This window comes from Bos indicus x Bos taurus, chromosome 5, assembly GCF_003369695.1.
Source record: "Bos indicus x Bos taurus breed Angus x Brahman F1 hybrid chromosome 5, Bos_hybrid_MaternalHap_v2.0, whole genome shotgun sequence".
NCBI classification, from domain to species: Eukaryota; Metazoa; Chordata; class Mammalia; order Artiodactyla; family Bovidae; genus Bos; species Bos indicus x Bos taurus.
Genome location: NC_040080.1, coordinates 31,306,831 through 31,327,220, shown reverse-complemented (window position 1 = coordinate 31,327,220; position 20,390 = coordinate 31,306,831). Strand labels below are relative to the sequence as shown.

The window sequence follows — 20,390 nt, the reverse complement described above, 5'->3', positions numbered from 1 at the left end:
AATTCCATAAAATCTATACAATGTCTATAGTACACAAAGCATCATCAAGTATGTCATCACGTTTAAATTTTGCTTACTTGACCCTCAGATAGAATCTCCACTTTTCAGGTGACCAAGTTGAGGTTGAGGAGTTTAAATAATTTTTCAAGTATTTCAAACCAGTGAACAGGAGAGCATGATAAAATGCTGGTGTTCTAACACAGAATCCAATACTCATTCTATCGCATGAATCGTATTTTTTTTTCAGGAGATTTAAGCACATAGGTTTGAATTTTTTAAAATCAAGCAATCATTTGTGGATAACAAGTAGAAAGTGAAAGTGAAAGTCGCTCAGTTGTGACCGACTCTTTGTGACCCCATGGACTATACAGTCCATGGAATTCTCCAGGCCAGAATACCGGAGTGGGTAGCCTTTCCCTTCCCCAGGGGATCTTCCCAAACCAGCGATCTAACCCAGGTCTTCCGCATTGCAGGCGGATTCTTTACCAGCTGAGCCACAAGGGAAGCCCAGGTATACTGGAATGGGTAATCTATCCCTTCTCCAGTGGATCTTTCTGACCCAGGAATCAAACCAGATTGCAGGCAGATTCTTTACCAACTGAGCTATAAGGGAAGTCCCCTTATAGCTAATTAATATGTACCTATTTATATATTTTTTGTGTGTGCTCAGTTGTGTCTGATTCTCTGTAAACCCATGGACTGTAGCCCACCAGTCTTCTGTCCATGGGATTTCTCAGGTAGGAATATTGGAGTCGGTTGCCATTTCCTACTCCAGGGAATTTTCCTGATCCAGGGATCAAACCCGACTCTCTGGCATCTCCTGCATTGGCAGGGGGTTCTTTACCACCTCAGAAGCCCTTGTACCTACTTATTAATTCCTTACCTGGTAGGACAGATAGTCAAACTAGTTTACCACTAGGCAATATTGTAATACCATATGTTTTCAGACAAGTTTTATCAATGTCTGAATTTTATGCAAATTCTATACTTGGCTAGAACTTGACAGTTGTAATGGTAATAATTTTCTATAGCTTGTACAGGAAATAGTGACTTTAGCTAATAAAAAAATGTATATATCTCTTTGCAGATGATCTGACCATAACTCCCTCTGATACTCGTTGGGTTGGTGCATGGTGGATTGGCTTTTTGATTTGTGCAGGAGTGAATGTGCTCACTGCCATTCCTTTTTTCTTTTTGCCCAAAACGCTTCCAAAGGAAGGACTAGAGGATAATGCTGAGATCATTAAAAATGACAAAGAGAAACAAGAAGACATCAAGAAGAAAAGGGATGCAATCACTAAAGGCAAATATAAACATTTCAAGTCTATATAATTTACTTTATATTTTCTATAATTGTGTCTGTATTTTAGTCTAACATTACAGTGTGCTAGGCTACATGAAGACAAGTTGATATTAGCAGACAGCAGTCAATTTCTAGCTAGTCTGATTCTTCACATGCTATTATATGAAAATAAGCGATATTATTTAGAAGCTGAATTATCTCAGATCAGCATTTATATAAAATTTTATGTCAACCTGGGCATTCAAATAAGTAAGTAAATAAATTTGTCCCAATTTTCTTTAAAAAACTATTTTATATAGAGCATGCTGCTGCTGCTAAGTCACTTCAGTCGTGTCTGACTTTGTGCAACCCCATAGATGGCAGCCCACCAGGCTCCCCTGTCCCTGGGATTCTCCAGGCAAGAACACTGGAGTGGGTTGCCATTTCCTTCTCCAATGCATGAAAGTGAAAAGTGAAAGTGAAGTCGCTCAGTCGTGCCCGACTCTTAGCGATCCCATGGACTGCAGCCTACCAGGCTCCTCTGTCCATGAGATTTTCCAGGCAAGAGTATTGGAGTGGGTTACCATTGCCTTCTCCAATAGAGAGCATAGATCTAATTAAAAAAGAAATTCGTACCAAGAAAAAAAAGAGGAACGATACGTGCTAATCAAAATAAGTACCATATAGTTCTGAAACAAAAATACTAGTTTATCTGTGAGCTTCTTGGAAGCTAAGGCAGAAAAAGAAAAGTGACAGGTCATGTAATTCTCTATATTTGATAGAGGAAAGGATATCAAGGGCTTAACTCAGTGTAAGAAATCTAGAAAATAAATAGAAACTACTGAGACTCATCTATTAGAACAGAATGTCAACAAACATGGGTAACTTAAGAAGCTTCAAAGAGCTCTGACCTAAGTTTCTCCCTGGCCAGGACTTTATTCATAAATATGAATCCTACAACTAGATTCATTTCTTTCCTTCTCTTCCAGTTTATTTATTGATCCTTTGTTCTAGAATGGTTATTAGGCAGTTTATGAAGCAAACTAAGATAGTATATGATAAGTAAGGAAATCAAGATGAAGAACGTGAAGATAGGAGAAATAAAAAGAAACCGTAAGTGACACTTTGACCCTAAATGCAGGCAGCATGACCCAGAATCTTTGCCAGAGCTAGGTCACAAATTTGACTCTGAGCTTCTTAGTCCATACAAACAGGAAAATGTTTTGGTTAAAGCATTTACACAGTATGTACCATGTACCTTTTGTATATACCAAATGATTTGCATGGTATATTCTTAGTATATACCAAATGAATCAGGATCTCAGGCATGAGACCTATTTTAAGAGATTATGTGTGAACCATAAGCAGAACCACCAAAATTGTACTGCAGAAGCAGAGAACGTGGTACTTGAGAAAATTTTTATGCTGTGAATTTCCACATGTATCTTCATTTTAAATGCTCAGGAATGATAATATCAATTTTGATACCTCTCTATCAAATTAATTTCCTTCCTGACTTCAGAGAACAGAAAAAGAGAGCAAGTATCTCTCATGCTAGATGATATCTAGAGAAGAGAGGATAGTAGTAGAGGAAAAAAGGATAAAAAAGGAAATGGTGTGAACTCGAACAATATTTTACTCATATGCTTTTTCCTGAAGGCACGATAGTAACTTAGTGAAGGTAAATGATTGTGTTCTGAACCCTGTCCAGTCAGCAGCTTCACTGACTCGAAGAAGCTACCAAAACAATGATACAACTTTACCTTTCAAAGGGTAAAAAGAATCAAAATCATTTTGTAATGCACATTTTGTAAATGTGCATTACAAAACAGGAAAACAGAATTTAGAGGGGAGGTTGGTATTTCAGAAAAAGTCAGTCATAAAATGCAAAGCCTAGTTAGTTTGACACCTTTGTCATTCTTTCCTTTCAGATTTTTTACCCTTCATGAAAAGTCTTTTGTGCAACCCAATTTACATGCTTTTCATACTGATAAGTGTGCTGCAGTTCAACGCATTTGTCAGTATGGTTTCCTTCATGCCTAAATATATGGAACAGCACTATGGAAAATCAGCTTCAGAGGCAATCTTTCTCCTTGGTATGTTTGTTCTTGTCTGTATTGTAGCCCACTTTTTTCCCCAATGAAATGCTAAACAGTGTGATGATGAATCTAGGAAACTCCTCAATTGAAATCTGTTAGGATATTTTTGCCTCTGCTACTCTCCCCCTTCTGCTTCCAGGGAAATCGTGAGAGGGTAGGGAAGGGAAGAAGGCATAGAATCCTGTTTTCTTTTTCTCTTTGGGTCTTTCTCTGGGCTTCCCTGGTGGCTCAGAAGGTAAAGAATCTGCCCACAATGCAGGAGCCCCAGGTTCAATCTCTGGGTTGAGAAGATCCCCTGGAAAAGGAAATAGCAACCCACTCCAGTATTCTTGCCTGGACAATTCTATGGACAGTGGAGCCTGGTGGGCTACAGTCCATGAGATCGCAGAGTTGGACATAACTGAGTGACTAACACACTTGGGTCATTCCCTAGTCAGAATGCAAATTTGAAATGTTTGTAGAAATCTTGGGGAATGCACGTGTGATAAAAGTTTCACATTGGTAATTTGTTCATGTAAAAAGTAAGACAGTTAACTGATCAGGAGTTGTATTTCACTCCCAGATTTTGCTTTTCTGGCTCCAATCCATTAATTCCATGGTTTCTAACTTAGCTCCTCAGCTCCTCTGGTTTTATTTATTTATTTATTTATGCATTTTTGGCTGTGCTGGATCCTTGTGTCTATGTCCTAGCTTTTCCTAGTTGTGGTGAGTAGGGGCTACTTTCTAGTTGAGGAGCAGGGGCTCTAGAGTGTGTGGGTTTCATTTAGTTGAAAAGCACGTGGGCTCAGTAGTTGCAGCTCCCATGCTCTAGAGCACAGGCTCAGTATTTGTGGCACAAGGGTTTAGTTGTCCCATGGTGTGTGGGATCCTCCAGGATATAACCCATGTCTCCTGCATCAGCAGGCAGATTCTTTACCACTGAGCCACCAGGGAAGACCCTCTTCTGGAATTTTGAGATATCTCTGCAGTGCATATATTCTGATTTTCCTGCTACCACACTAATCTCTGTGGACTTAAAAAATATTCACTACCTAAAAGCTGAGAGTTATGGTTTATTCAGGAGAAATTTTTAGGACTCTTAGCCTGGGAAATAGCATCTCAGGTAACCCCCTGAGAGAACTGCTCCTAAGAGGTAAGGGGGTGAGGAGCTAGGTTATAAACTTTTACAACAAAGGGCAGGTAGTCAGAACATCAAAAGATGATTGCTAATTAAAGGAAACCAGATATGGCAAGTTGAGGAATTTAGCACTTTCCTATGTGTGGAAAGATACAAGAGTCTGGGCTCACTGAAATCATTCCTTTGAAATGCATCTCAGCTATCTGGGGCCAGTTTTGGGTGTTTTAACCTGCTGAGTTTCACATCCTCAGGGCTCACCATAGGGAGTGGCTGCAGTCTGATAGGGAGTGGCTGCAGCCTGATGGCTGCTAGATATCACCTGTTCTTTCTTTCCTGAGTTCCTTCCGGGCTTACCCGCTCGCCGTCTGTGGTGGCTGCAATTGCTGATGACTGTGCTGTCCTTTATTTACTGACTTATTTACTTATTTACTGCAGGAAGCAGTCTATTTCTCAACTCCATAGTTCTACTCCACCTTGAGTTTTTCCTGAGATTTTTTTTTTACTGTTTTGAAAGGAAAATTTCCAGATTACATGTATCCACATCACTTAGAGTGTTAAAAGTCCATATATCTAGGACCCATCTCAATCGTACTAAATTGGACTCTCTGGTACGGGACTCAAGAATGGATATTAAGCTCTTCCAAGAATGTGATTCAGTAGACAGACCCTGGTATTATAAGGATGCAACCTAGGGCTGTCTTTCCCCTCTTTTTTCTTTCCTTTATTAGGGGATTAGGGGAGGGAGAGTGCTAGTCAGTAGCAGTAAGGCATGGAATGTAAAGACACTTGACAATTACAAGCTCAGCAAAATACCTTTAAAATACCTTGAGCTGAGTCAAATTCTTAAGAATCAGAGTGGGAATAAACAGCTGTAAAATCATACAAATCATACTATTTATGATTTACTATTACTATTCATGATTTAACAATATACATTACATACAAATCATTATATATATAATCCCACCCAAAGAACAGAAAGTAACAAATGGCTGGTTGACTTTGATTTGTCACTTCTACCTGCATCCTAAGAAAAGAGACATAGAACATAACCCTTTCAGACAAGAAATTTACACACTTCTGCTATTAATTAAATGCATGATAATGATAACAGTCTTCCAAAATTACTTTGATGTTGTGAGGCATTTAAAAATCTCTCTGTATATAATATGTAACTAAGTGGGGATAAGTTTAAATTAAACTTCTTCACTATGAGTTGGACCTAAATGATTTTTTACGTAAGACATAGTAGATCAATATGTTATATTTGTTCCTTTGCTATGTCACTTTGTATATCATATTCTAATTGCATTTATAGGTATTTATAACTTCCCTCCAATATGTATTGGATATATAGTTGGTGGTTTATTTATGAAGAAGTTCAAGATTACTGCCGTCCAAGCTGCCCACATAGGATGTTGGTTATCTTTTACCGAGTATCTTCTCCATTTTTTGTGTTTTTTCATGATCTGTGATAGTTCTTCAGTTGCTGGCCTAACCACGTCTTATGAAGGGTATGTTATTTTCTAATGAATATTATACTCTTTCAACTGTTAATATTTTCCACAATGATTATCCATGACCAGATTAGTTGCCTATTGGAGTTAATTTGTGGTCTTTCTCCATCTTATTTAAAAAGGTTGGGAATATATCACAGAGTTAGTGAGTCTATGATTGTGTTTGTGTGTCTTTGTGATATCCTGCTACTGCTACTGCTAAGTCACTTCAGTCTTGTCCGACTCTGTGTGACCCATAGACGGCAGCCCACCAAGCTCCCCCGTCCCTGGGATTCTCCAGGCAAGAACACTGGAGTGTGATATCCTAGTAGATAGTAAAATGAAGAAACTACCTATGGTTTTAGGTTGCACTAGGATGTGTTATGCATACATTTTATACAACCATAAATAGGTAAAATTAAGAGTTGATTATATATATATATATATATATATATATATATATATAGTCTCAATCACCTTTATATCTTTCCTCGATGGGCTTAAATTTAGCTTAACTGAATCCTAACACATGTATAGCAATACGTTTATAAATTTATATATTTTATTTTAATATATATAACTATATCATTGAATGGTTTTAGATTCACATTTTGAGGGTTATATGGGTTCACAGGAAGATTTTGCATATTGATGTGAATTTTAAAAATTCATTTGTAGGACATATCTAGGATAAAGGAGTAATTAGTTAAGATGAAATTAAGAGCATCATAAAATGGCTCCTTTAAAATTATCAAGGACTATATGATTAGAGTCATATAAAATACATAATATGAGTATTTATCAGATTACATTGTGCAAATGTAATCAGAGTATATCATGCGAAATGCCAGGGTGGATGAAGCACAGCTGGAATCAAGATTGCAGGGAGAAATATCAATAACCTCAGATACACAGATGACACCACCCTTATGGCATAAAGTGAAAAAGAACTAAAGAGACTTCTGATGAATGTGAAAAAGGAGAGTGAAAATTGGCTTAAAACTCAAAATTAAAAAAACTAAGATCATGGCATCTGGTCCTATCACTTCATGGCAAATAGATGGGGAAACAATGGACACAGTGACAGACTTTATTTTTTGGGGCTCCAAAATCACTGCAGATGGTGGGTGACTGCAGCCATGAAATTGAAAGATGCTTGTTCCTTGGAAGAAAAGCTATGACCAACTTAGACAGCATATTGAAAAGCAGAGACATTACTTTGTCAACAAAGGTCTGTATAGTCAAAGCTATGGTTTTTCCAGTAGTCATGTATAGAAGTGAGAGTTGGACTATAAAGAAAGCTGAGTGCCAAAGAATTGATGCTTTTGAACTGTGGTGTTGGAGAAGACTCTTGAGAGTCCCCTGGACAGTAAGGAGTTCCAACCAGTCCATTCTAAAGGAAATCAGTCCTGAATATTCATTGGAAGGACTGATGCTGAAGCTGAAACTCTAATACTTTGGCCACCTGATGCGAAGAACTGACTCATTTGAAAAGACCCTGATGCTAGGAAAGATTGAAGGCAGGAGGAGAAGGGATGACAGAGGATGAGATGGTTGGATGGCATCACCAACTCAATGGACACGAGCTTGAGTAAACTCTGGGAGTTGGTGTTGGACAGAGAGGCCTGATGTGCTGCAGTCCATTCGGTCACAGAGAGTTGGACACTACTGAGCAACTGAACTTAACTGAACTGAAAATCTTAAAGATTATCTCCATGTCCAATTATCCTGATTCCCAGAGCAAATGTATAAAAAGGCACACTCTAGTCATAAGCCAGGACTTTAATTCAGTTTCTAGACTCGCATGCTAGGGTTCTTTTTATCATTTTATGTTAAGCACAAGAAAACTATTGTAATTAGACTTTTAGATCTGTTTTTAAATTGAAAGAAAGTGCAAGTTGTTCAGTCGGGTCCAACTCTTTGTGACCACATGGACTATAAAGTCCATGGAATTCTCCAGGCCAGAATACTGAAGTGGGTAGTTGTTTCCTTCTCTAGGGGGTCTTCACAACCGAGATATTGAACCGAGGTCTCCCACATTGCAGATAGGTTCTTTACCAGCTGAGTCACCAGGGAAGCTCAAGAATACTGGAGTGGGTAGCCTACCCTTCTCCAGTTGATCTTCCTGACCCAAGAATTGAACTGGGTTCTCCTGCACTGCAGGCAGATTCTTTACTAACTGAGCTACCAGGGAAGCCCTCTTTTTAAATGGAAATATAGTTGATGTACAATGGGTTAATTTCAGGTGTACAGCAAAGTGATTCAGTTACACACACACACACATATATTTTTCAGATTCTTTTCCATTATAAGTTATTACAAGATATTGAATATATATAGTAGGTTCTTATTTATTTTACATAAACTATTTTTTATATAATTCCATTTATTTTCATAGTATATATCAGTTAATCCCAAACTTCTAATTTTATCCCTCCTCTCCTTCCACTTTGGTAACCATAAATTTGTTTCCTATGTCTGTGAGTCTGTTTCTGTTTTTATAAATAAGTTCATTTGTATCATTTTTTTTAGATTCCACATATAAGTTATATCATATAATATTTGTCTTTCTCTGTGTTATGCCCCTTTCCCCCTGATTTTATTAAGACATAAATGACAAAAACCATCAGGTATAATCTGATGATTTGATCCATTATATATTCTCAGGGTCAGACTCTGCAGATTCCCCCAGTGATCCCTGAGTGGGCCTCCTGGGAAGCTTTCCACAATCTGGGGGCACTGGGCTCTCTTTTTGCACTAGAGAAACCATAAGCGGAAGGGAGCTCTCTTGACGTGGTGTTGTGCTAACCTGGGGGAGGAGCCATCCAGTCAGAGTTTTATTGCTCCTGTTATCCTTCTGAGGTCATCATTCTTGGTCTCTGTGGTTCAGAGGGTGTTTTGGTCTCACTGCTGGGTTCTGGGATTTTCACAGTAGTGTCTGTTTAAGGGTAGCTGTGAGTTGGTCTTGATGATCAGTGAACAGTTTTTTTTTTTTTTACTAGAACTGTATTTGTTTACTCAAATAGTTACATTTCTGGAGCTAAATATATTATCTGCATTATAAATTACACTTACAGATTTTGAGCCTTTGAGATCGCTTTTATAAAGCAATAATCTCTCTTGTTGGCAACCCAGTCCAGTGTTCTTGCCTGGAGAATCCCAGGGATGGGGGAGCCTGGTGGGCTGCCGTCTATGGGGTTGCACAGAGTTGGACACTACTGAAGCGACTTAGCAGCAGCAGCATGGAGGTGGCTCCAGTGGTAAAGAACCCACCTGCCAATGTAGGAGATGTTAGAGACATGGGTTTGATCCCTGGAGGAGGGCATGGCAACCCACTCCAGTATTCCTGCCTGGAGAATCCCACGGACAGAGAGGAGCCTTGTGAGCTACAGTCCATAGAGTCAAACAGATTCAAACATGACTGAAGCAACTTAGCATGCATGCATGGACCAAACACAGGGATTTATCTTCATTTTTGAGTTCTGATTAATACCTGGAAAAATATTTTCTGTATAGTAAGTTTTCAGTTAATGCTTGTTTACTGGCTTTTATTTACTTGAAAGAAATCAGTGAAAAAGTGGCTATGGTCACCAAAGCAAGGTATCTGTTAGGCCAGAGTTATGATATACAGGCCATATATTGACAGTTGAAAAATTTCTGTTTTTATTTTGGGGAGCAGAAGAAATATACTTGTGAATTGAGATAAAAAGAAAAAGCTCTAATATTCTTTCAAAAATCTATGGCATTATTTTAAATCATTTCAGAATACATCAAAATTTACATGTGAAAAATTTCCTTGCTGACTGCAACATGGATTGTAACTGTCCGACTAAAGTATGGGACCCTGTGTGTGGAAACAATGGCTTGTCATACACGTCAGCTTGTCTTGCTGGTTGTGAGATATCCTCTGGCACAGGAAGAAAAATGGTAAAATATCCTATTGGCCTTTTTTTTTTTTTTTTTTAAACAGAACTTTTGTCTTATGCACTGCATTGGTACATTCCAGCTATGAACTCGGTCCATATTTGACAAAAGTAAAATTAAAGTCTTTCCTCAAAACCAAATTAGAAACTATTGTGAAAAAAATGTTACTTTCTATAGTAAATCTGCTACATACAAATGCATTCCATTCTGAGAGCATGCTTGTAAATCCAGTTTGTTTGTAAATCAAACAAATTTAGCCTAGATACCCAACTAACACAATCGGCTCTGTAATACTGTATGGCAATAGGTTTATAACACATTCACACAAATAATAAAAAAAAAACCCACACAAAATAAACATTTTTAATCTTACAGTACGTTACCTTGAAAGGTACAGTAGTACAGTACAAGAGCTGGCATTCAGGGGCTGGCATTGAGTGAACAATCAAGAAGAGTTACTGATGGGAGCGGGGAGAGGAGGTGGGAGATGGTAGACTGAAGGATCATCAGCAATAGGAGATGGAGGGCAAGCTGCGACTTCACTCACACCTGATGTTGGTGGCACAGGTCCTTGTTTCTTGCTGGATTCAACGTAATCTACCCTCTTGAAAAACTGATGCAGTGACTTCTGGATAGTAGCGCTTTGGATAGTAGCACTTTGGATGGTAGCACTAAAGATCACTAGATCCAGAAGTGGATCACTAAAGATCCTGACTTCTGGATAGTAGCACTTTGTTTCTCATCGCAGATGACGCAGTAGCACTAGATCGTGCACTGCTCTACGTTTGTGTTCCGTGCCTCAAAAACTAACAGTGCCTCCTCAAATCAAGAAAACGCCCTTGCCCGGTCCTGTGTTGTGAATCGTTTCCGTTCCTCAGTTACTTCTTCCTCTTGTCTCTGTCCTTCCTCTGGGCCTCCAGTTCTATCAGGTCTTTATTAGTAAGCTCCTTGTGTTGCACAGCAAGGAGTTCAGTATTATAAGAACAAGTGACTTCTACCATCTTTAAACCTCACTCCACTCTCTTAATTATTTTCACTTTTGTTTCCATCGTTATTGCTTGGTGCTTCTTAGCAGTACAAGCTACATCATCGCTGCTCTTACGCTTGCTTCCAGACATCCTGTGCTCGAAATAAACATACTGCACTATTGCACTCTGTTCTGTACTGTATTGTATTGGGCTTCCCTTGTGGCTCAGCTGGTAAAGAATCCGCCCGCAATGCGGGAGACATGGGTTCGATTCCTGGGTTGGGAAGATCTCCTGGAGAAGGGAAAGGCTACCCACTCCAGGATTCTGGCCTGGAGAATTCCATGGAGTTGCCAAGAGCCGGACACAATTGAGAGACTTTCACTTTCACAGTAAAGTGCACAGAATCACAACCACTTGTAGATGATACACACACCTGACAGTGTATGCCAGACACATGAGCTAACTTACATGATCGGGTATGTGAACGCATACTGACATCTTTGAAAGTTCAAAACTTGAAGGTTTGCGTGTAGGGGACTTACTGTGTATGCTCACTTGGTTTACATTTTACATCCTAGATCTTATTTGAATGCTTAAAGCATTCCTGAGCATTGATCTTTAGCTTCATAGCAATTGACATGATTACTTAACTTCATTTAAAACTATCTAGACTGAAAAATAATACTATCGACTGAGATAAAGCTGGCAGTTTTGATCTCAATTATCCAGTCAATTGTTTTGCTATTTTTTTCTTTCTTTCTGTGTATATGCACCTGTGCTTTCGGTGTTTTTTACATCCTGACAGCTTTTTAAGAAGATGGAATGGGGCATGTTTTATTGCTTACAAAATGTCACTTAAAATCTTGGTTGGTGATCAAAATAGAATATAAATTTTGATTCTTATTAAAACCTGGGAATGTAAGAATTCAAAAAGGCTTGACTTTATTCTGTTTGTGAAATAAGCTTTATTTTAAACAAAGCTTTGTTTATTGGTAAGTATCTAAATATTTCAATTGGGCATTCTGAAGCAAATTTTATTTGTCATATTTAGCGTCTGTTAAAATAGTGTGTGTTTGTAAAAAGCATGATTTTAGGACAGCTGAGTTATTGCGAATTTATTTAATAAATTTAGAAAGAAGTACCATTTTTGGGAAACCACCCTTCTATGTTTTGTCACACGCTATAATCCTGAGAGAGATCATAAAGGATATGAGAATAAAGGGAGTAAACAACGTCTCTCTTGATCTAACTGGGAAAAGAAAATATTTAAGATTTGTGTTCAAGAGTTTCCTTCCTTACATAAGGTAATACATTATTTTTGGCAGGTGTTCCAAAATTGTAGCTGCATTCAAACACCAGGAAATTCATCTGCAGTTCTTGGGCTGTGTGACAAAGGAAAAGACTGTTCCATGATGCTACAGTACTTTTTAATCTTGTCCGTGTTCAGTAGTTTCATATTTTCCTTATCTGCCATCCCTGGATATATGGTTCTCCTGAGGTACAAGAATTATTTTCTTTATTTGGATTTATTTCTGGTTATTTAGTATGGAAGCTTTTTCTAAGAAAGTCACATGAAGCTCACAGTATCTAAGAACTTGGTGTTCTAATATATCATACCATTTATTAAGATTTTCCAAATAAGCATTGTTGAATTTTACAAAAATTTTTAAGTTAGCAAATTTAAATGTTCATCTGCTGGTATTTCCCTCCCTATCTTTCCTACCTTATTACTTAGAGTTAAATTAGCAAACGCTCATGGTTTAACACAAGAAGAGACACATTTATATTTTAGGGTAAACCATATGAAATGGTTATTTTCCTAGGTAAGAGTGGTTGCCTATAGTTCATTTCCTGTAGTTTGATGTATTAGGACAGTGGAATTAAAAGCTGTTGGAAGTCCCAGTTTCACCAGTTATTATCAATAGGGCAAAGGCAGGTGAATTGATCTTTCTGAGCTCTTTTTTTTGTTTAATAAAAAAATGGATATAGTAATGAATGCTCAACTGTCTTAAGAGGCTCTTGTGAAACACAAATGTTGAAGGGCTTACTAAAACTAGGAAATTGGAGAGCTAGATTGTAAACTTAGGTTTATCACACAAGCTTTTTCAATGACAGCATCTTCATGCCTCATAAGCAATTTTAAACATAGCTAGTAAACAAAGTCCATAGGTTTTTCCATCTTGAAGAAGAGTTAAATTGATTGTAATTCTCAGTTCATAGTTCATTCTAGGTGGGGTGAGGTTTTTCTCTTATTTGATTTTACTTTATTTTTATTTTTTTCATTCCATTTCCCACTTCCTATCACCATAGGCATCCACATTAATATGATAGACATACAGTCTTAAATACATGCTTTCCTTTGTAAAATACTGTTTGTTGTGTATTGTTGTTGTTGTTTTTTTTTTTTAACGATTTTATTTATGGTTGTGCACGGTCTTCATGCTGCGTGGGCTTTTCTCTAGCTGTGGCTCCTCTTGTTGCGGAGCATGGGCTCTGGTGCCCACAGACCTCAGTTCTGCGGCTCCCAGGCTCCAGAGCCCCGGCCCAGTGGCTGTGATGCATGGGCTCAGCTGCTCTGCCACGTGTGGTCTTCCCAGACCAGGGGTGGAACTCACGTCCCTTGCTTTGGCAGGGGGGCGATTCTTTACCACTGAGCCACCAGGAAAACCCTCAGGTGTATTTTAGACTAGCTTTCAAGGCTCCTATCTGGTGAGAGAGGCCTGGGAGCCGGGAGTCCTCAGCCACAGTGCTGGCTCTGCCATCAAAAGCGCTGGGGCCTCTAGCGAACGCCTGCCCCTCCCTCAGTGTCTGACTCTTTGCCCACCAGGTTCCTCTGTCCATGGGATTTCCCAGGCAAGATTACTGGAGTGGGTTGCCATTTCCTTCTCCGTGTTTGTTGTGTATTGTGTTTTATATGCACAGAAACAATACAGTGCTACAAATTTGTTTTGGTTCAAAATGCACATGCAAGCATAAATTCACCAAATACTGCTTTTATTTATGAGTTATTCTCATACCATCAATTCATGCCTCTTCATTGGGTTTTCCTCAGAGCTCGGTTGGTAAATAATCCGCCTGCGATGCAGGAGATCTCGCTTCAATTTCTGGGTCGGGAAGATCCCCTGGAGAACGGATAGGCTACCCACTCCAGTATTCTTGAGCTTCCCTTGTGGCCCAGCTGGTAAACAATCCGCCCGCAATGTGGGAGACTTGGGTTCGATCCCTCGGTTGGGAAGGTCCCTCGGAGAAGGGAAAGGCTACCCACTCCAGTATTCTGGTCTGGAGAATTCCATGAACTAGAGTCTCAAAGAGTTGGACATAACTGAGCGACTTCCATTTTCACTTTCATAGCCTCACTAATATTTAGAATTATTGAACTTTCTGACTTTTACTATTCCAATGGGTATTAGATGGTAGCTCACTGATGTTTTAATACGTGATTTCCTAAATCAATGAGTTTAAGAATTTCCTTAAACTTTTTTCTAGCTACTAGTACTTTTACTTCAAGATGCTTATTCATTATTTTTGTCCACTTTCATGATAATTCCTATAGTTTTCTGGTGAATTATAGATGTTAATCTAATATTATTTACTTGATACAATTATCTTCTCCTGATCTCTCATCTTTTCTTCATAATTTTTCATAGTTTTTTTTTTTTTGTGTGAAATTCAGTCCTAACTTTTGTTGTACTGAAATCTGACAATTTACTTGCCTTAGGGTTTATGTATTGGGGAGTCCCATTTCAAAAGGGTTTTTATATTACTAATTTATAAAAATATTCCCCTAAATTTTATCTTACCAGCTATATAGCTTTTACCTAGTTCTTTAAATCATCATAAGTTTATCTTTATGTGTGGTGACAGGGAGAGAGAGATTCAATGTTATTTTTATCCAAACAATTGTTTTCCCAACATCATAGCACAAATAAGAAGTCCTGTTTCCATTGATTCATGGTGCCATCTTTATCATATTTAAAGTTTTTATGTAACACAGGATGTTTTCACGCATCCAGAGTTTTATTTGTCTGTTTTCAAAGTAGGGACACTGCATATGTTCATGTGTCATACGGTAGCTCTTCTTCACCCACTCGTCATTTTCACCTTCACTCTTCCCTTTTTCCCCCCTAAATTGATTTAGCTATTGATGCATGAAACTTTATACTTACATATAAATTTTGATTGTATGGATTATATATATTAATTAAAGAAACTCTGACATCAAATATTTGTGACCATGAAATACTTTTCCATTTATTTAAAATTTCCTGTATAGATACTACACATACACACATATATTATATATATATATACATATATATATATATACACACACACAGAAAATGGTACCATGTACAATTATATATGTACCCATTTATATCCAAACATGCATATATATGTATACATATCCATATATATATATGGATATGGGCTTATTTGTAATTTAATATGGTACTATTTTCTCATATTTTCTAGTTGGTTATTGTTGGTTTAGAGAAATGCTGTTGATTTTTTAACATTTACTATTTATCCAGCAACTTTTCTTATTTGTTCTGATAACTTGCTCACTTTGTTACATGTTCTTTATAGAAATATGTGCACACAAGGAGAGTTTTATCTCTTTGCTTCTAAAGCTTATACATTTTAGATTTAAAAAATTTTCTTATAGCATCAACTTGGACCTCCAAAACTGTGTTAAACTGTAATGGTGATAACGAGTATTCTTGTTCTTTTGTATTTTTAATGGAAACCATATAAAATTTTTCCATTAAATATGATGCTTGCTATAGATTTTTAGTATATATATTTTCATCTAGTTTCTGAGTTTTTAATCATAGAATCAGTATCAAACTACTATTTTTCCTCTTCTAGGAAAAATTTTACATATAATCTTCCAATTCAGTACTTTTAGTGTAGTGAAAAAAGTGATAGATTTTTCTATGTTGAGCTGTTTGGACATCTAAGAAAAACCATAGTTAGTCACATTTAAATAATAATTTATTTAAAATTATTGCATCTATGTTGATTGGTAAAACATAAATGTTATTTTCTATTCTTTTTGTTTGTTTGTTTTGGAATCATTCTAGACCCACAAAATGAGTTGATAAATTTTCTATTTTTCAATTTCTGGAACTATTTAGATTAAATATCTATCTGTTGAAAGTTTTATGAACTCACTCATAAAACTACTTGTACTTTGGGCTTACTTGGTCAGTGATACTTGGTTATTATTTTCATTATTTTCATAAATGTTTCATTATAACATTTCAATTTAATGTTAGTGTCTATTTACATTTTCCATTTATGCTTATACCAGATGTTACTGCATAACAGTTTATAATATTCTTTGATCATTTGGATATTCTCTGATATATCTGAACGATTTTCCATTTTTTCTTTATTTTGTTTATTGCATTTTTATTTCTTGATCATTGTTGCCAGAGGTTGCTTTTAATTTCTTTTTTAAAGAAGCAATTTTTAGTTTTGTTGCTCTTTATTTCATCTATTTCTGCTTTTTATTTTATTTATTAAAAAATTTTTTTTGGTCTTTTTTTGTTGTTCTATATCTAACTCTTTGAGCTTAACACTTACATAATTTGTTCATTTTGATTAATATATATAAAATGATGAATTTTCTTCCAAGTATTGCTTTAGCTATACCTCAGCTAATATTTTCTGTGAAGTTTTATTTCTAACTGTTTTGTAACTTCTTAGCTATAAGGATTTCATGCTTTTGTGAGATCATAAGGTGGTATGTTAGAGGTAGAGGAGAAAGAAAAATTCTTCAGTAAAATTTAAATACCATATTTTCTATATTAAATGGCAACCATGGGAGCAAGAGGGTCATGTGAGGTCTCCTGATTTTATTACTTCCTTCTGAGTAAAATCATTGATGTTGCCTAAACAATCTGTGTTAGTGAACTGGTCAACTGTATCTCACTCTATTTGCTGAAGAGTTTTTCAAAGTAGTAAAAAACTTATGCCAAGAAAATGCCCATCAGTTCAGTTCAGTTCAGTCACTCAGTCGTGTCCAACTCTTTGTGACCGCATGGACTGCAGCATGCCAGGCCTCCCTGTCCAGTACCAACTCCCGGAGTTTACTCAAACTCATGTCCATTGAGTCAGTGCTGCCATCCAACCATCTAATCCTCTGACGTCACCTTCTCCTCCTGCCTTCAATCTATCCCAGCATCAGAGTCTTTTCCAATGAGTCAGCTCTTTGCCTCAGCTACCAAAGTATTGGAGTTTCAACTTCAGCATCAGTCCTTCCAATGAACACTCAGGACTGATCTCCTTTAGAATGGACTGGTTGGATCTCCTTGCTATTTAAGGGACTCTCAAGAGTCTTCTCCAACACAATTCAAAAACATCAATTCTTTGGTGCTCAGCTTTATAGTCCAACTCTCACGTCCATACACGACTACTGGAAAAACCATTGCCTTGACTAGATGGACCTTTGTTGGCAAAGTAACTTCTCTGCTTTTGAATATGTTGTCTAGGTTGGTCATAGCTTTTCTTCCAAGGAGTAAGCGTCTTTGATTTCATGGCTACAGTCATCATCTGCAGTGATTTTGGAGCCCAAGAAAATAAAGTCTGCCACTGCACCACTGTTTCCCCATCTATTTGCCATGAAGTGATGGGATTGGATGCCATGATCTTAGTTTTCTGAATGTTGAGTTTTAAGCCAACTTTTTCACTCTCCTCTTTCACTTTCATCAAGAGGCTCTTTAGTTCTTCACTTTCTACCATAAGGGTCGTGTCATCTGCATATCTGAGGTTATTGATATTTCTTCCTGCAGTCTTGATTCCAGCTTGTGCTTCTTCCAGCCCAGCGTTTCTCATGATGTACTCTGCATATAAGTTAAATAAACAGGGTGACAGTGTACAGCCTTGACGTACTCCTTTCCCTATTTGGAACCAGTCTGTTGTCCCATGTCCAGTTCTAACTGTTGTTTCCTGACCTGCATACAGATTTTTCAAGAGGTAGGTCAGGTGATCTGGTATTCCCATCTCTTTCAGAATTTTCCACAGTTTGTTGTGATCCACACAGTCAAAGGCTTTGGCATAGTCAATAAAACAGAGATAAGGTAGAGATACAGAGTTTTTCTGTAACTCTCTTCCTTATTTTGATGATCCAGCTGATTTTGGCAATTTGAGCTCTGGTTCCTCTGCCTTTTCTAAAACCAGCTTGAACATCTGGAAGTTCACGGTTCACATTGTTGAAGTCTGACTTGGAGATTTTTGAGCATTACTTTACTAGCGTGTGAGATGAGTGCAATTGTGCGGTAGTTTGAGCATTCTTTGGCATTGCCTTTCTTTGGGATTGGAATGAAAACTGACCTTTTCCAGTCCTGTGGCCGCTGCTGAGTTTTCCAAATTTGCTGACATATTGACTGCAGCATTTTCATAGCATCATCTTTCAGGATTTGAAATAGCTCAACTGAAATTCCATCACTTCCACTAGCTTTGTTTGTACTGATGTACTGATGCTTCCTAAGGCCCACTTGACTTCGCATTCCAGGATGTCTGGCTCTAGGGGAGTGATCACACCATTATGATTATCTGGGTCATGAAGAGCTTTTTTGTACAGTTCTTCTGTGCATTCTTGCCACCTCTTCTCAATATCTTCTGCTTCTGTTAGGTCCATACCATCTCTGTCCTTTATTGAACCCATCTTTGTATGAAATGTTCCCTTGGTATCTCTAATTTTCTTGAAGAGATCTCTAGTCTTTCCCATTCTGTTGTTTTCCTCTATTTCTTTGCATTGATCGCTGAGGAAGGCTTTCTTGTCTCTCCTTGCTTTTCTTTGGAACTCTGCATTCAGATGCTTATATCTTTCCTTTTCTCCTTTGCTTTTCGCTTCTCTTCTTTTCACAGCTATTTGTAAGGCCTCCTCAGACAGCCGTTTTGCTTTTTTGCATTTCTTTTCCATGGGGATGGTCTTGATCCCTGTCTCCTGTACGATGTCACGAATCTCCGTCCATAGTTCATCAGACACTCTGTCTATCAGATCTAGTCCCTTAAATCTATTTCTCACTTCCACTGTACAATCATAAGGGATTTGATTTAGGTCATACCTGAATGGTCTGGTGGTTTTCCCCACTTTCTTCAATTTAAGTCTGAATTTGGCAATAAGGAGTTCATGATCTGAGCCACAGTCAGCTCAGATCATGAACTATACATCATCTCTACTTAGAAAGCAAATTTTAAAAATTACTATCTTAACCTATTCTGCCAGCTGGTGGAATCATATATCTTGCATGCCCCTGACTCACCACAGTTCAAAGTTCCCTACTGTAAACATGTGGTGTCCACTAAAGCTCCAAAATATTTAGGTGAAGGAATTCCAGCTACAATTAAAAGGGACAAAGAAGAATCCATTAGCAAGTTAAGAAGATAATATGATAATTGGTTAGATAATTGGTAAGAACCGATAATATGATGTTTTTGCTAAAAATGTATTGTGTCCTTTTGTTTAAAAATTTGCTTTCATTTTCTCAGCTTTGGTTAGTCAAAGAAGGGAAGGGAATACAGAGGAAATCTCTAAGTGAATTCATTGAGCAGATAGCCATGCTAATGCTAAAGTGAGTGGAGCATAGAAAATGCCACGGGAAATGATAGTCTTTATTTCTACATGTAAGGGCTTCCCAGGTGGCACAGTGGTAAAGAATCTGCCTGCAATGCAGGAGACCTGGATTTGATCCCTGAGTTGGTATTCTTGCCTGGCAAATTCCATGGACAGAGAAGCCTGGCAGGCTACAGTCCAAGGGGTTCCAAAGAGTTGAACATGACTGAGCGACTTATACACACACAGACACACACACACATTTCTATGTAAGGAATTTCAGGCAATGGTGAAAAGGTGGGGGAATTTTTGGAAAGAATGGATGAATCTGTGCAGCTTTTAAATAGATACCAAATCACTTAAAATATGTTTGCTTTGGATTTTTTTTTAAATCACTTTCCTTGGAAAACTTTTATTTTTGTTTTCTTTTCTCTTTACATTTACTTATGTAAATCCTTGGCTTTTCTGTATTTTGTTAATATGAATAATTTAAATACACCTAGGGTTGCATTCTTCTTTGGTTTGAGGCTAAAGGTATAACCATTAGAATCACAGACTGCTTTGAGAAGAGGATACTGAGGTAGAAATCAATTGATATGAAATGTTTTCTTCTTTGATAACTTTATGATAGAAATGAGTGAGCAAAAAGTGATGGATAAAATGCCAAAGACCAGAGGTGGGGCTTCTGTGAAACTTATGAACTGAATAATTAGGCCTTGAATAGCCAAGACTTGAGTATGCAAGAAAATTTGCTAATGCTCAATGTGTTACTAGCATACAAATAGTTGTTTTAAGAAACTATGGTAGTTTTTAAATTTTTGAATTCATTAATTTTTTAGGTGTGTCAAGCCTGAAGAGAAGTCTCTTGGTGTGGGATTACATGCATTTTGTACACGAGTATTAGGTAAAAATAATTACGTTTCCCAATATCACATCAGACC

The 20,390-nt window shown here is 37.5% G+C and overlaps 1 protein-coding gene across 8 annotated transcripts in view; it reads left to right on the top strand.

Annotated features, from left to right (window-relative positions):
* SLCO1A2 (solute carrier organic anion transporter family member 1A2) overlaps positions 1-20,390 on the top strand; it is a 109,237-nt gene that overhangs the window by 82,752 nt on the left and 6,095 nt on the right. For all 8 annotated transcript variants that reach the window (XM_027541486.1, XM_027541480.1, XM_027541484.1 and 5 more), the window contains 6 exons: positions 1,088-1,303; positions 3,214-3,378; positions 5,817-6,012; positions 9,759-9,921; positions 12,212-12,384; positions 20,289-20,353. In XM_027541486.1, the coding sequence (XP_027397287.1) occupies positions 1,088-1,303; positions 3,214-3,378; positions 5,817-6,012; positions 9,759-9,921; positions 12,212-12,384; positions 20,289-20,353 (978 nt within the window). The remainder of the gene's footprint in view (positions 1-1,087; positions 1,304-3,213; positions 3,379-5,816; positions 6,013-9,758; positions 9,922-12,211; positions 12,385-20,288; positions 20,354-20,390) is intronic.